The 16,617-nt window shown below is 39.0% G+C and overlaps 2 protein-coding genes across 3 annotated transcripts in view; one reads left to right on the forward strand and one right to left on the reverse strand.

Annotated features, from left to right (window-relative positions):
- NAPEPLD (N-acyl phosphatidylethanolamine phospholipase D) overlaps nucleotides 1–9,113 on the forward strand; it is an 11,713-nt gene extending 2,600 nt beyond the window's left edge. For both annotated transcript variants that reach the window (XM_008936348.1, XM_008936347.1), the window contains 3 exons: nucleotides 5,271–5,917; nucleotides 7,454–7,568; nucleotides 8,818–9,113. In XM_008936348.1, the coding sequence (XP_008934596.1) occupies nucleotides 5,271–5,917; nucleotides 7,454–7,568; nucleotides 8,818–8,943 (888 nt within the window). In that variant the 3' untranslated portion in view covers nucleotides 8,944–9,113. The remainder of the gene's footprint in view (nucleotides 1–5,270; nucleotides 5,918–7,453; nucleotides 7,569–8,817) is intronic.
- A 3,270-nt stretch (nucleotides 9,114–12,383) lies between these two features.
- Nucleotides 12,384–16,156, reverse strand: ARMC10 (armadillo repeat containing 10; the record flags this gene model as incomplete). The annotated part of the gene is made up of 4 exons (XM_008936349.1): nucleotides 12,384–12,638; nucleotides 13,825–13,896; nucleotides 14,539–14,715; nucleotides 16,022–16,156. Coding segments are annotated over 4 exons (639 nt in total), but the record flags the coding sequence as incomplete, so codon positions are not given.
- Nucleotides 16,157–16,617: the final 461 nt, after the last annotated feature.

Here is a 16,617-nt window from a genome sequence, read left to right on the forward strand (position 1 = left end):
GCCTTATGCATATTGCTAACATCACTCATGCTGCATGAAATTGCTGTGGCATATCTCATTTAAAAAAAAATTTACTTTGTTTTTCCAAGACTTCCATTTACTACATATGTTACATCTTTTCCATGAAAATGTAATAAACAGTTGCTGTCATTTACTTATGAAAGTATTTGCAAACCTGTTTTTCTGTTTCAGTACATCAGGAGGAAAAATTGCTTATGTTAAAACTATTTGTACTGAAATACTAAAGGTACAGTGCCAGTTTACTGGCAAACACCATTATTTGTTCTTGGCGTATTGCTTCTGTCACATATTTTATATAAAGGAGGAGGCAACTTCTGAGAGAAGCTTCTTCATGAAGAGTAATGGATACTGGAAAGTCCCGGGTTATCTTTGTGGCCACAAGAAGTGTTATGACAGCTGGGATTACTTCTCAGTGTATTTTCTGTGTTGACTGCACTTTGGAAAAGCTCTGCTGAAGGGTGCACAACCAAGCAAAGTATTTTTGAACAAACAAGTGTTAATAATGCTTTTAAGCAGCCAAAAAAGCATGCATAAGCTATAAATCCTACAGTCAGTATTTAATGAGGAGTTTACACTTCTCATTTTTATCTTTTGTGAATTACCTGTGAAGGAAAGAATCTGATCAGCTTTATGGACAGGAAAGCCATGTTACTTATGAAACATGGTGGTCAGAGGTTTGGAGATTTCTTTAAGGATATGTATCACGGAACGTGTTGAAGGGGGAAATAATCTTGGTTGTAATTGTTCTGTAATAATAATAATTTGACTTCAGAAAGAAGCACAGCAAACTCACATTGGTCTCGGGATTCCTTCCAACAATTTACCCTTTTTAATTTGGTGTGCTGCTTCTAGAGATTCTCTGCACCTTCTAGTAGTAACAGTGGTTGTGCCTCAGCATCTGCAGCTTTCTAGGCAGTGTGCTGCATTATACTTTGGCCACGTTTGTGTAAAATTCTTGCCTTGGCATTTTCAGTTGCCTTTGACTGTCGCCCTGTTCCCCTTAAGTGTACAACAGGGTTTGTATCTTGCTGGCACCAGTCAGAAACCTGGTTAGTGGCTGAAGCACCTGGCAGGCAGTGCAGAGGTGTGCTGCAAAGTACAGAATACACAGCTCTCTGATGGCAGTGGAAAACTGCAGCACTCCCCTTTAATGTACAGATTATCCCTGCAATAAAGGATGATTACAAAGAAATCTACACTGTACCAGTTGTAAAGCTGTCTCTGTGACCCAGCTGGGATTAATTTTGGACTAATTTTATTGCTTTGCTTATGAATTTTTTTAATTAAGTGCCTGCAATTATTCAGAATCTCAGTGAAGTAAATCAGAGATAGAAAAACCTAGATAGAGATCAGTGAAATGCGCTTCTTGAGTCCTCAGACATTTTGATGCTTGTTCCATTTATGTTTGCCCCACACCTAAATCGACCTGTAAAGCACTTCTGAGCTTGTTCAAAATTCAGACTAAGGGCTCCATACTTTATTTATCACTGCCAGATAACATGCCTTTTGAGCAGGCTCATACTTCAGTTTCCACATTGAGTGGTCCTAGTGATACCCTGCCATGCTGGGCAGGTTCTGTTTATCTGTATCAAGTGCTTTGCATATGCTAAAAAAAGGGGATATTATCCAGGATGTGTATTATAATCAGGCCTTCACAACAAGCCTGTATCATTATTCAGAATGCAGAGACTTCTTGCATTTTCAGTGCAGGCTTTAATAACTTTTTTCGGTGCTGGTGGAGTATCTTTAGTTGTTGGATCAACAATTTCGGTTGTTCTCCTTTCTGTAAAATCCAGTATTCTAGTATGCACTAAGCACCAAAAATCCTCAGTTAATTAGCTAGTCTTACCAAAGCCAGTCATGTGTTTCTTCTTGCTTTGCATTAGGAAGGAAAGGAGAATGTGGGAGGGGGGAAGGGGCACAGCAGGAGGAATTTTTGTATTATTCCAGTGATGAAGATAAGACAGGATAAGGCACATTTTGTTTCTGTTGGTAGCTGACTTGACATTCATATCACATTTCAAAGATCTGTTACAATTCTTGTAATATTGATGTTTCTGGTTAGTCTGACAGAGAACTAAATGTACTATAGTACATTTATACAAATATATACATTTATATATGTATAATGTATATATGTATACATTATATAAATAAAAGTTTCATAAAATTATGTATTTTGTTCATTATTTGGTTTTAACCTGTTGTATGAGCTTTAAGAACTTCATAGGAAATATACTGCCAATAGAAGCTGTGTTTCAGTTTGATATCTTCTGAGTCCTAATTTTTTTAAAAGGTAATTTGGGGGATTTTAGTGTACTTTTTAAAATAAAAAGAAAAAAACCAAACAACCCCAAACTCAAACCCCATGCACTGAGAAGTAATTTCTTTGGCTGTTTCCCTGTGTGATTCACTATGATAGATCACAATGCCTGATTTCTGATCTTGTCCTCTGAGGAGTCCTTAGTTTGGGTCAGAGGCCTGTATGTCACCAACCTGTAGCTGTCCTGCAGAGCCTGGGCTTTCCAGGGTACGCTGCCTTGGTGCTCTTGCTTTGCCTTGAACTTCTATTCACAGAGTTTCATTTAAATAGGTCAGGTGCCAGTTGCTCAAACTGTGCTACTTTTTATTTATCAGTCTTCCTGTCCCTGTGTCCTTTACAAATGCCTTTTCTAGTGATTAGTTCTCCCTTTAAATCAACTGTTTGAAGTACTAATGGTGCTGGTCGTAGCGACATCCCTGTCAAGCCCTTGCGAGTGCCAGGGTGGTGTTTCACCCCGCTGGGCAGCTGATCCCTGCGCAGCCGCTTGCTCATTCCCCAGCAGTGGGATGGAGGAGAGAATTGAAGGGCAAAAATAAGCAAAGTAAGAAATTGGTTCACACCTTTGCATGGGCAGGCAGGAGTTCAGCCGTGCCCAGGAAAGCAGGGCTCCATCAAATGTTACGGGCACGTGGGAAGCCAAATGCCGTAACTCCGAACATCTCCCTCCCTCCTCCTCCTTTCCACAGCTTTTTAGTGGGGAGCACCGCGTCATTTGGTATGGGATGTCCCTTTGGTTAGTTGGGGTTGGCTGTCCCTGCTGGGTCCCCTTCCAACTTCTCATGTGCCTCCAGCCTGTTTGCTTTAGTGCTTCATGAGCGCTGTTCAACAGTATCAATAACCTCAGTCTGTTATCAACACTATTTTCAGCACAAATCCAAACCATGGCACCATAGGAGCTACTAGGAAGAAAAGTAACTCTATCCCAGCCAAAACTAGTACACTATTTTTTTGAGTCACGGTTAAAAACTCTTTGTTCACATCTGCCCATTAAACAGAATTGTTTATTAATATTGCATGATGTGGACTTTAGAAAAACTTGTCATCTGTCAGCAAATATAAAGTGGATTCACTTAGAGTTCTCAGAATAATTCATAGTCTGCCTCTAAAAACAACCACCTAAAAATGACATTTTCCATTAAAAATGTACTTACCTATATTTGCATTATGACAATTATTAAGTTTCATATCTGAGTTTATTTGAAATAATCTGATTTGCTGACTTAATCACATGGAATTTTGTGGTTTGTTGTAATTTCCATTTTTGAGTATTATGTTTTGTGGATCATCTACTTTTTTTTAATTGAAGTGTCACAGTGTAAAACTCTCTGTGGTTCAGATTTCTGCTTCCAGTGTAGTTCCCATGTACGTAGAATGAAATGGAGAAAAAGTGATGCTTCTTTCTTGGGGATCCAACAGTTTGTCTCAGTCTAATACTTGTAATTTGTTAGTTCTTGTATGAATAAAATTATTGTATTGTACGAACCTTCTGTTCAGCTTTATTGAAGGTTATCTAGTTCTTGTTCCTGGAGACAGTAATGAAACTTTTTCGGTAGAGGTGCCTTGCTCTCAGAAAAAGCAGTTTCAGGAATATTTTAATACTTAGAGTAGAATTGCAGGAGAGTGTAGGTATCTATGTTTTGTTTTTTTTCCCAACATATGCCATCCAAATGAATAAAATATTGTGGAGAAAGTAACTTTCCTGAAGCTGTCAGGACTGTTTTAGCAAAGGAAATCCTAGACTCCTGAACTGTCACAACATCAGCTGGACTTCTCAGGGAGCGGGAGGTCAGTGCTGTATAAGCTCGCTGATAACACCAATCTACTATCGTAGACCTAGAGAATGAGAGCAGCAACCACTGCAGGGAGAACTTGATCAGGAACCAGAAGTGCTGGGACATCTGTGACTACCAGGGAGAGAAGAGTGTCAGGAGCCTGTAGACGATGACTAACATAGGAAAATTCTTCTTAAGCAGGGTGAGAAGTTCAGAACTCTTTGTGAGAAGAGCTTTAGCCACACTGTGGCAGAACTAGAGATGGTCAGGAACTCTGAGAAGGCTTTCAGGTGTTTTTAATAGGAAAATTCTAATTTATTCCAAATAAAACTTCTGCCTAAGCATCTCAACCAAACTACAGTGAAGAATGTAACTCCAGTTCAAAATGAGAGAATGAGCAGTGGTTGGACGATGAGTTTCAGTAGGTAATGTTCAGCCAAAGCCTCCTTTGTGCCAGCTTGAGGCTACACAACCAAATTTGAAAGCTGATCGAGCTGAAAGCTGTTTTCCTCCACTGGATTAATGTTCTATTGGGTCTGTTCTCTTGACCGATCAGGCTTGAGTGGGGACTGCATAAGAATTCATGCAGGAAGAAAAAGGGAAGTGGGGCAGGGTTTCCTTAACTTTGTTACACAGGAGTATGGATTTAGGTTGACTTAGTCATGGAACTGCATCCTGAACATACAGGGAGATCAGTATAGTAATTTATTCAGTAAGAATTAAAATTTAATTACCTCGAAAGCTTCAATAAAAAATTGTGAGAAGCATAGCTTCTTTGTGTCTATGTACACACAGGCTCTTTCCCAGGTCAGGAAGGCCAGGTGATTGCAAAGCCTTTCCAGGATCCTGTTAGTGCCTTGCAGTGCTTTCACTGCAGTGCTTTCAGACTCTGGCCTGATGGGATACTCTCAGGCTCTCTCTTCTTTCTCTTGTCAGAGAACTGAAAATATTACAAAACCTTAAGATTGCAGCAAAGGGGAAGTAGCTGGGAAAATGCTTATGAAAAAGGTATCTGTTTTGTGTTGCAGTTCTCTGCCTAAAAATACAAGAAAAATGCAAATATTGACTGTAGTGACTTGTGCCTTGTGTGCAGTTTTTGTTCTGTGGCCAAGTACTTTCTGAAATCTCATGGCTGTGACATTCTTTTTTTCTAGGAACTCGATAAAGAGCTTCCAATGTTAAAACCTTACTTTATTCGAAAGCCGGAACTAGTTGGGAAGACAGGAACTGGTATGCGGGTCACGTGGTTGGGACACGCCACAGTTATGGTGGAAATGGATGAACTCGTATTTCTCACTGACCCAATCTTCAGCCAGCGAGCTTCCCCCACTCAGCTGCTGGGTCCCAAGCGCTTCCGGGGACCTCCCTGCACAGTCGAGCAGCTCCCCAAAATCGACGCCGTCGTGATCAGCCACACCCATTACGATCATTTGGACTACAACACTGTAACAAGCTTGAACGGGCGCTTTGGGAGTGAGCTGCGCTGGTTCGTGCCGCTGGGGCTCTTGGACTGGATGCAGAGATGTGGTTGTGAGAATGTGATTGAACTGGATTGGTGGGAAGAGAACTGTGTCCCTGGTCATGATGCAGTAACTTTTGTCTTCACCCCTTCTCAACATTGGTGCAAAAGGACTGTGACAGATGACAACCAGGTTCTTTGGGGCAGCTGGTCTGTCCTGGGACCTTGGAATAGGTTTTTCTTCGCAGGGGATACTGGATATTGTGTTGCTTTTGAACAGATAGGCAAAAGGTTTGGACCTTTTGATCTTGCAGCAATCCCCATTGGAGCTTATGAGCCAAGGTATGAAAATTAAAGTCTGATCAAAAAACATAAATGAAATTATATGCTGATGACAAGAAATACACTCAGAAGTTAAAACTGCTTTATTAAGAACATTCAGTAGAATATAGAGGCAAAAGAAGGAAATTGCTGAGGCAAAAGGATGTTGCTGAATGGAAAGAAAAAAAAAAAGGCAATTGGAAGGTGGAGCTGAAATGTCTAGGATGCTTGCCTGTGTGTGTGCAGTGGTCTTGGGGAGAGCTTTCTTCAGTCTTAAGCACAGCAAGGATGAATCAGTTTACTTTCTTACAAGAAAAATGTTGAGTAAAAATCTGGTATTACTTTGTGGCGCTTTTACTTTTTTTTCTGAAATAGCATCCCTTATTCTAACCTGTTTAAGTTGCATGCAGTTTGCAGCATTCTTCTCTTGCTTCAGGCTTTATGTGGTTTTTGCAGCCTCTCTGGAGATAAAGATGACTCTTTTATAAAGTGTGAAAGATCTGTTTCTTTAGACATCTGTATCCTGCGGACTCCCCAGTAGAAGAGCGACATGGACCAGGTCCAGGGGAGGGCCACAAAGATGATCAGAGAGCTCCTCTGTCCTCCTATGAGCCTTATGAGAACAGGCCGACAGAATTGGGGTGTTCAGCCTGCAGATGAGAAGGCTTTGGGGAGACCCCTTTGTGGCCTTCCGGTATCTGAAAGGGGGGCCTACAAGCAAGCTGGGGAGGGACTTTTTACAAGGGCTTCTAGTGATAGGACGAGGGGTAATGGCTTCAAACTGGAAGAGGGTAGATTTAGATTAAAAATTAGAAAGAAGTTTCTCACTGTGAGGGTGGTGAGGCACTGGAACAGGTTGCCCAGGAAGGCTGTACATGCCCCAACACTGCAGATGTTCAAAACCAGGTTGGATGGGGCCTTGCACAACCTGGTCTAGGGGGAAGTGTCCCTGCCCATGGGAGTGGGATTGGAACTAAATGATCTTTAAGGTCGCTTCCAACTCAAACCATTCTATGATCCTACTTATGATGGTGTATCTAAACGTTTTAGATGACAGTGCTTGTATAATGCTGGAAGCAAAGCAAGTATAGACTTGGAAAGGAAGATAGGAATCTGAATAGTGCAGTAAAAATCCAGTATTTTTCAAGAATTACCAGGTTCTCTCTTCTGCTTCACCACCGTTTGCTTAGGCTGCCTTCTGAAGCACACACTTTTTGCTGTGTGCCGCTAGCACGAAATTCTTTCAGGGATGGATTTAAATCTATGGCCTTAAGGCCTCAAGGCATGAGTAATATGTCCTTATACTATTAAAAATATAGATAAGAAAAAATCTGTTTGAAAAGGGGAATGACAGATGAGCTGCTGTTTTGGAGTTATGTCGGTATGTTCCAGCCTGGGGAATTCGAGTGTTCTCTGTGTTGTTCAGACATTCATGCTCCATATTTTTTTTTTATTAGGTGGGCTTTTTTTTTATTATTCTTTGCAGCTTACCTAATGGAAGTAAAGAAGTCTTGCACTGAACAAGGTGACACAAAATTTTACTTTGTGTTTTACTAGGTGGTTTATGAAATACCAGCATGTGGATCCTGAAGAAGCAGTAAGAGTCCATATTGATGTTCAAGCAAAGAAGTCTGTAGCAATTCATTGGGGGACCTTTGCTTTAGCAAATGAGGTAAATTTCCTGAGTACATAGTCATTAATGAAGCTTTGCTCATGCAGTTTAACACAGGGATCTGTAAATGTGTACTTAAAATATAAAATTTGGACAAGTGAAAAGTTGTTACTATGTGTAGTGTAGTTGAAAACAGCGCTTGGCATTCTATAACCAATTACATAAGATTTCTGCAGTTAAGATTACTTTGAAAGTACGAAGTTACTGAAACAAATGTGGAAGATTTCTGATAACTCAGAGGTGAGGAACAGGAAAGGTAGGGACACATATGCAATAGTAAAAGTGAATTCAGCGACGCACCGCTTTGAGACAGTGAGTATTGCATGCCTGCGGGTCAGTACAGTATTTATTTATCATGTCTATCTCGTAAATAAATGGAATAGCATTTTCAATAGTTTATTCATAAATACCAACAAGAATATGAAAAACTGAGTTATTCTGAGTTGCCTTTCTTTTTTTTTTTTTTTAACCACCACTGCCTACCCAAGTCCCCAGTCCTAGTAAGGATGTTACCCAGATACTCCTCTTTTGTTGCATTTTTTCCCTGTGAAGGTATCTACACCTACTTTGATACACCATGTCTGGTAGCTGTTTTTCAGCTTTGTCTTTTCCTCAGTTGCACCACTTTATCTTATAGTTCAGTCCTGATGCTATTATCGGCATTCACCTGATATGTCGTGTTTTAACTTGGATATAGCACTTTCTAGCCACAATGTTTCCAGTAAGCTGTCACTAGTGCCTACGGTACAAAGGCCACTATGTATTTAAAAGCAAAAAGCAAACACCAGATGATTTCTCCCTGATGATGCCTTCTCTGAAATGTAAGACAAATATAATGAAGGACCACTAAAATGGCACTAGTTTTTCAGCAGCAAAGCTGACAACTTCGTTGTACTGACTGAGGGAAAGTGCCATCTGCTGAGCTGCAAACATCTTTTCTTCCTCTTCCTCCTCCTCTCCTTGCCATGTTTCTGCTCTGAGGGACCGTGGAGTTCAGTACACTGAAGACAGAACTTTGGGTGACAGATTGTGCTTTGTGTGTTACTTTGTAACTGTAAATCAGCATTCTTACCATTTATAAACTGAAAATGAAACCAAACATTTTGACACGCATCCTCTCCCTTCCCTTCTCGATAGTTTAAAATGTAAACCATTTCTTGTAAACCATTAGAGCACTGTTGTTATCTTTTCCCTCAAATGCTGCACACCAAATGGTGTCTCTTCCATTATTTTATTCTTATTTTTCCAGTATTACATGGATCCTCCAGTTAAACTGAACGAAGCACTTGAAAGATATGGCTTGAAAAAAGATGACTTCTTTGTCTTAAACCATGGGGAATCACGGGACTTGAGTACAAATGATGGGTTTGACTAATGGGACAGGAGCCGCTCCTTGCAAGACCTGTTTGATTTTTGAAATAGCAATTAATGTTAAAAATATTATGATGTACTTACAATGTAGATTTTTTTTTTTTTTATTGAGTGAATTGGATTTTTAGATTCCAGGTTTGTTAGTTTCAGAACTAAAACATGCATACAGGCTTCATGCTAAATTTTACTAGTTATATTGCTTATCAGTTTTGAGAAGTGATCTAAAAACTGGTTAATATATAAGGTATTGTCTGGGAATAACTTGCAGTTTCAACTCCTATGTACACCACTGATAATTTACTGTTTCTCTAAACACTCTTCATCTTGCCTGCAGCAGCAATAATAACCTCAGCACGGGACATATTCTTTGAATTAATGGCTGACTTGAATTAGTCATTGCTAGAATGTCATCTCCCACTTGTTAGTCATTAATCTTCAGGTTATGCCCTGTACCTCGATAGCATTGTGGGGCTGATGTTTTGTGGGGTGGAGTCTTCCAATACAGCTGTGTTGTTAAAGCACAAGCACAGTAAAATAATTATTTTACTAAATGCTTCTACATTTTCATGTATCGATGAACCACAAAAGCTGAATTTTACAATGATCTTAAGAAATGTGCCTTTTAAAGAGGGAGATAGTTTAATATTGCATCACTGATGTGTAAAACTTACTGCTGGCCAGAGTATCTGTACACTTTCATTGTTTTGTCAGTGTTTTTAGGTTAGACATGAATGTGTCTAAAATAACTTTATTATCAAATGCAGTCCCTTAACGGCGCTTGTCTTTGCCATTGCCTCAGCCTTCTACTGAGTTTTTAAAGTCTTAAGCAAGGGCTGTGGTATTTTTTCTTGTAGCTTCCCTATAATTTTAAAGTTTAATGAGAGACTACAACATCGTTCAGTATTGTAAAACTTGGCTAAGTGTATCTGTATCAAATTGCCATGCTAATTAACAGAATTAAAGCCTATTGTTGCCAATAAAAAGGGTTGTTACTCTCCTTCATAATTCATTGGGAAATGATTTTTTTTGTTTGTGATTTGTTTTGGTCTATGGGATGTGTAGGGTTGTTACTTTTTTGCTCTTGCTGTGCATTACATTTTATGTTTCTACTTCATGAAGATAAAAAAAGACACATCATTTCTATGGAATTTAAAGACATGAACTTCTGGTAACTAATTAAAACCAGTTAATGAGATTTCATGCTAGGAGCAAACTTAAGTAATCTTTTGACAGTTATCTTTTAACATTTATATTGGGAAGTCCTAGAAGTCTTCTAGGTCTTAATACCAACAAAGAGGCGAAGACCTGTTAGTCCAAGTTAATGCTGAGGAAGGGTTCTGGAACAGAGGATTACACTTATGTGTAAGAAGAAAGAGCTTATCTTCCTTTGGTGGCATTCTTATTTGACAAACATCAAGACTTTTGTATTTGAAAAGGTAATTCTAGTATGGTTTAGATGTATTCACCAGAATTAGTTCAAAACTGTTTTAAAACTGGTTTTCAGTGTTGACTTCAGGAGGGTATTTCAGATGATGTCTCTGTTTGGCCTCATATTTACACAACAGCTTCAGTGATGATTTGGATAATATATTACATGCACATAATACTGTGGAGGAGACCAAGTTTCAGGATGTTTGAGTACTTTGAAGGACATGGTTAAAAATAAGTTGGAGTTTGTGGGTTTTGTTGTTTGATTGTTTTTTTTTTTCAGTTTTCAAAATCATCAGTAAACTATTCTGTAAAATTCTGTACTTCAGAACGAAAGAATGAAATTAAAATATAGAATCCTTAGATAAGCAGCCACATAGCAGAGTAGTACTGACTGAGAAGATTAAATGTCAGTAATGGCACACATTTTGGCTTGGCTCTATTAATGTATAGCATCTGTATATAGAACAGTGACTGTTATGCTTTGCTTGGTGCTGATAAGTTTCCATCTAGGGTGGGGGTTGGGGCTAAAAAAATTTGATACACTTGCATGAAGACACTTTGGAGGTCTTGCATGGTTTCAAAACATCCTAACAGCATTATTCTATGAAGAAAGCATTTAAAAGTAGGTCCTTTAGACCAGAAAAAAAGAAACTGAGACAACTTCATAAGAAGTTTTTGTGTATTTTTAGAAAAGGGGACAGTGGTCGCTTGATTCTGTTAGCTGTCAAAAGCAAAGGATAAGAGATCAAGCTTAATTATCAAAAAGATATTTGAAAATCTTATTTTTGGTCAGAGAACAGGGAGAGGAACATCTAGACATCTCTGTTTCTGAGCTTAAGAAAACATATGTATATCAGGTATACCTAGAACAGACAAGCCAAAGTTCTTGTCAGAAGAGAAAGGTGGGCTTGGTAAATTCCTAGTGTCTGGCCTAGCCTTTATTTTTCTTAGTTAAATACAGAAGCAGAAAAAAAAAAATCTACAAGAAGTGGCAAAGCATTAAATGAGGGTAGTGGAACTTGCTTATTCCAAAATGAACAGTGGGAAGCAGAAAGGGAAGTTCACTGTCAGCCATCGGCAGGATCCCGCCTGGGAATCCCGCCAGCTTCTATTTCTGCCTTAACTGTATTCCTGATGAGTTAGAACTACCTATGCAGATAAATTGGATACCTATAGCTTTACCCCCTGTACTGATCAGGGCATGGGTATGTTGTATTTTCAAGGTCACATTTTTCTTGCAGCTTTAGCTATTTGCAAAGTCACCTGCTGAAAATAAATAACTGTCAAATTACAGAAAGAGAAGAGAGTAACATTTTATTAAGATCAGAGTGTGTGTATTAATGTAGAAAGATGAAGCATTTGGTAACAGTTGAGGCAATACAGCTCTCTTAAAAATGGTATGAGATGGAAAACTGGCCTTTACATCTGGCACTTTTCCCTTTCTCTGATGCAGTGTTCAGAAAATTCTAGTAGTCTCATACTAGTATGAAGTGTTTTCTAATGTCGTTTATGTTCATCAGTTAAACTTCCTTCAGGTTCTTCTGCAATGCTCTTTATGTCTTCCACTTCATTTTGAATTAATGCTGGATTGATGACTAAAACTTTATGGGGGCTAAGGCAACAGAAGCAATTATTGCAATGGTGTTCCAGCAGCAGAGAAAAGGGAGTAAAGCTCACCATGGAAAGCAGGCTTGAGGGCTGCTACAGAACAGCAAGATCCTGTAAAAATACGTATGATACTGCTCTTGTAGATGTTTTTATAAGGAAGAGAATGTTGACTTGCAATTGCAGATAATCTTTGACTCAAAATATTTTGAAAAATCTGTTATACTTGCTGTATTAAATACATTGCATTCTCTTTTGTAGTGACTGATCTGTGCCTAGTAATATGGTAGTATTCAGTATTTTTGTTGTTTTATTGTTTGTTTGTTGGAAGTTTTGTAGTACAGCATTCCTAGAATCAGATATTTTCATCAGGTCAGTCTGTTTTTTTAACACCAACAAAAAAAGTCACTATTGTGTTAATATCCTCACAACTTGCTCTTTCACTTCTGTATCAGGGTGATGCAACAAAGATGCCAGTTTCTGGGCGAATGGGGTCGAGTCCCTGCAGAACATAAAGAAAACAGAATCTTTGCTGTATTTGTCCTGAGTCGTGGTGCTGTCGTCGTTGTTCATGTTCTTTTTCAAGTTTGCTGCAAACGTCAGGGCTCTGAGAAGAATGTCTCTGTTTATATGGTTGTCAAAAAGTAACAGCAGTGATGGCACCTAGGATATGCAAGAAATGATCCATACTTAATCACCAGTAGTAAGTATGTGTAACTAAATCTAACTTTGGAAAAATGGGGAAAAAAATCTGCACCTAAGCCATCTAAAAGACAAACCCTATGAAATACCAGAGCTCCGTATGCTGTGAAAGCATACCAGAAACTTGCACAGCAAGCACATTTCCTCTTTAGAAAAGACTGCTTGTGCATCACAGGCTAATAAATGCTTTGTACTTTCAATCTCTAAAATGTGGCTGTCCAGAAAATTCCCATTTGGAAGACAGGGTGCGATTTCCTTCTTAATAATGTTGCTTTTGCCCTCTGCAGTGACTTGAACGTTTTTATGTTAGCACATGTGACAGAGAAAAGGATACACTTTCAACAGAAAACTGAACATCTAGCTACCCTAACCTAGTTTATTAATGAGAAGATGGTAGTGTCTAGACTAGCTTTGCTCATAACAGATAACTGAAAAATAAAAGCCACTGCATGTTTTAAGAAACTTACTTTAGGCAGGGGGAGGAGGGTGCAGAACTGAGCTGACTTCTTGGTTTGGTGTGAGGAAAAGGTATAACTGAGACAGATCTGTATGCCAAGGCTAGCAGTTACAAATGTCAGGTAAAGCTCTCCGTGAAGGTGTGCTTGGGTGGATGGGGGAACTCCTGGACTGCTTAGAGACAAGTTTTACAGCTGCAATTGAGTAAAGGTTCAGGGATGTCAGTGGAGATTGATTGTCTTAGGTGCAGTGTGTCAGCTATAGAAACAGCTGTTCAGAAGGGTCATTCACAATACTGGTTGTACTTGATGTACGTGCCTGGTCAAAATCAATGTTTTGTGTTACATACAAAAGTTCACGGAACTACACCTCTGGTGGAACGGGAAAGTGAGAACGGGCTTCTGCAAGTTGTCATTGATGATTTGGAATGGTACATGGAAGTATGACCTACTGCCTTCTAGTGCACAGGCCCTGTGACTCTCTGCCAGTATGGTACCTGTACTGCACTCTAGAAGAATACTGGTGAAAGGATGTACACTTCAAGCTACTAAATTTAACCAGGTACTGCCTAGAATTTTACTCTTGCATTGCATATATACTAATACATTAAAATTCTTCTAATGCATGCACATATCTAGACACATACGCATCTATAAATTCTAAAAATACAACAAAACAGCAAGAATCATACCTGAGCTCTGAGAAGATGTCTTGTCATGGCTGGGTTTGCAGATAAGTTCACAAGTACTTTCAAAACTTGAATCTGAAGTGGGCAACATACAAGTTAATTGCAAGCTCCAAGAACAGCAAGCACAGCAGTAATGGGCATCAATAATATCTGATAGAACAACTGGATACACTGATATTGATGGTACTTTGACCTCTTAAATGCTGAACTTGGTCCCTGTTTGAAGCTTATATGTTCTTTGAGATTACAATGCTTGACAAATGAGCACCATTTCCCACTGCAGTCCCTAGAGCTGCAAGAGGTGTGGTAGGCATGAGGGATGAGACCTCGCGGCGTGCTCGGCGCGTCTCCGCAGGGAGGTGGGTGCGCAGCGGAGCCCTTCCCCCGCGGGTCCCTGCTGGGCTGCGGCACCAGCGGCACCGAGCAGGACAGAATTCTGGAGTTGCCTTAGCAAAGGCGTGGGACAGTGGCAGTGCATGTAACACTGCTTGGGTCGAGCTCCAGACCAACAGCTCTGCTGTCAAGATTCCCCTCCTCCTTTCAGATTTACAGTGAGAAAGTAATATAGATCCATATTTTGCTGACTTTATTCACTATCTGATATCACTGATGAATATATAATTTTCTAAGCACAATCTGAACCGTTTGACAGAACAGTAAAAAATAGTCAAGTAAAGCAGCCTCATAAATGGTTAGTAACAATACACTACCCCCTACCTGCGTCCTTTCAGTTCCTTCTGAAAGCAAATGAAGAAAGCATGGAACTGAGTTTACAACCTTATGGTGGTAGTCACTGGTAACAGACATATTTGTCAACAATCTGAGTCCAGCTAGTTGTAGATCAGAGTTCAGGGGAGCTGACTCAACATTCCTACAAACTTGTGTAATATACACCTGGGGAAAAAGAGAAGGACATAAAAAGACTTTTTTTGGATAAAAGCAGAATTTCTATTTATAAATAGTATCAGTGGCCTAGCTACAGTATTGTCAATACCGCCCGAATGCTGCTGGCTGAACATATAACCTGAGCAAGGTACCTGGAAACAAGTACTTGTTTGTTTTGTTTTGAATATATACCAACATTCTATTGGCATAGAATGTCTGCATAGAAGCAGACATTACAGAGTCATGCTCAGTAATCTTCCTGAAGTATAAATTGCTCTGAAAGCCCAGATTGCTTTGACTCCATATCAGAAGTAGCACAGTTGCTAAAAGGAGTTACTTAAAAAAATCACTTTGAGCAATTAACATCTTCTTAAATGTTGAGAACAAGCTAAGGGCGAGTCTTGGAATCAAATCTTTCTTCCAACCATGTGGCCCTTTCACTGGAGTACTCCTCAGGAATAGTGATGACAACTGACATTAACAATGTTTATCAAATTTTCTTCTGGATGACAATATACAATGAATCATGGAATCCTAATTAAGAAAAAAATTACTTTGCCTTTTGCAAAGTTTTTGTTATCTACCTATATGCCTATATAAATATTTGCTGTTTGCAAGCACTACTTTTAAAAAATGTTGCTTAGCACTAAAGCTGCAAACTGCCACATACAGACAAGCTGCCTTTTTATCAAGCTAATGAAAAAAAACCAGTACATATCACATCTGCATCAGCTCACTGCTTGGATACTTTTTCATCTACTGACTAATCTTATAATGTCAAAAGTGGATGCTTTTTGGTGGTTGGTCGTTTCACATCCACACCATCTGCTATATTTAGCAGCAGGACTTGTTGTCATTTTATTCTTTTAAGATGAAAGTATCATCCTGAAAAGTTGGTCACATATCAATGACTGTTTTCTTCTCCCTTGCCTAAAGAGTCATACTAAGTTCAGTCTTCAATTCATTCTATAAAACAACCACTGCTGCTATTCTAGACATGTTTAGAAACCATCTTTCCTCACATATTTTTGCTAGAAACTCAGCAGTATATTCTCTGTTTGTGTTCAGCATTTGGTAAAAGCTGAACACAAACTGCCTAGTTTCCCAACTGTCTTTTAAAAAAAGTAAGTACCAGTGATGCAATCCATGTTTAAGTTATCCCTCTGGCCTTAGGAGGCACGGATCATCCAGACCTGCTGACTTGTATGTCTAACATCAAAACATTTTGGCATCTGTCTTGTATTTAACAAATAATCTGAAAGCCCTGTACTGTCTCCTGTGTCTCATTTTTTTTTTTCCCTTTGAAGAAACTTACCTGTATCTCTTCCTGATTTTTAATATTCATACTCAAATTATTAAGTGCATTTAGTGCTTTTTCTTTGACTTTGGGAGAGCAATCTGAGAGCATCCCTCCAATAATAGAAAGGCCACCCAAATTTCGGATTATATCCTGAAATATAAAACAGATATTTAATAAGACTTTTTAAAATTTAAATTAAATGCTAAAGTCTTTCCTGAAAGTTTCCATTTTAAACACAGATGGAATGTGCACATGAAGACTTCCAGAAAAGACGAATCTGTTTAAAGAGACCCTTAGCAGATATTACTTTATTGCTTCCATTGAAATTAAGAGTAGTCCTGCTTAGGGCCAAAGTATTATTTGACGTTATTTGACAATGGCACAACACCTTTGCTTTTAAAATCTGGCCTGCAAAGCATCTTAAAAAATTTTAGATTATAAAGAAGCAGAAGTAATTATTGCATAATGACTTTATGGAATAGCTGAGCCAGGTCACAGTACCTAAAAGCCCTGACTGGACAGAACAACACTTCAAGATGCAGTGTTATTACAAGTTCTAAACCTTTACCTTTCTTTTCCATTATGCTTGTTTAACATCTCTGTCGGGGACA

This window comes from Merops nubicus, unplaced genomic scaffold (assembly GCF_000691845.1).
Source record: "Merops nubicus isolate BGI_N331 unplaced genomic scaffold, ASM69184v1 scaffold39972, whole genome shotgun sequence".
Classification (NCBI taxonomy): Eukaryota; Metazoa; Chordata; class Aves; order Coraciiformes; family Meropidae; genus Merops; species Merops nubicus.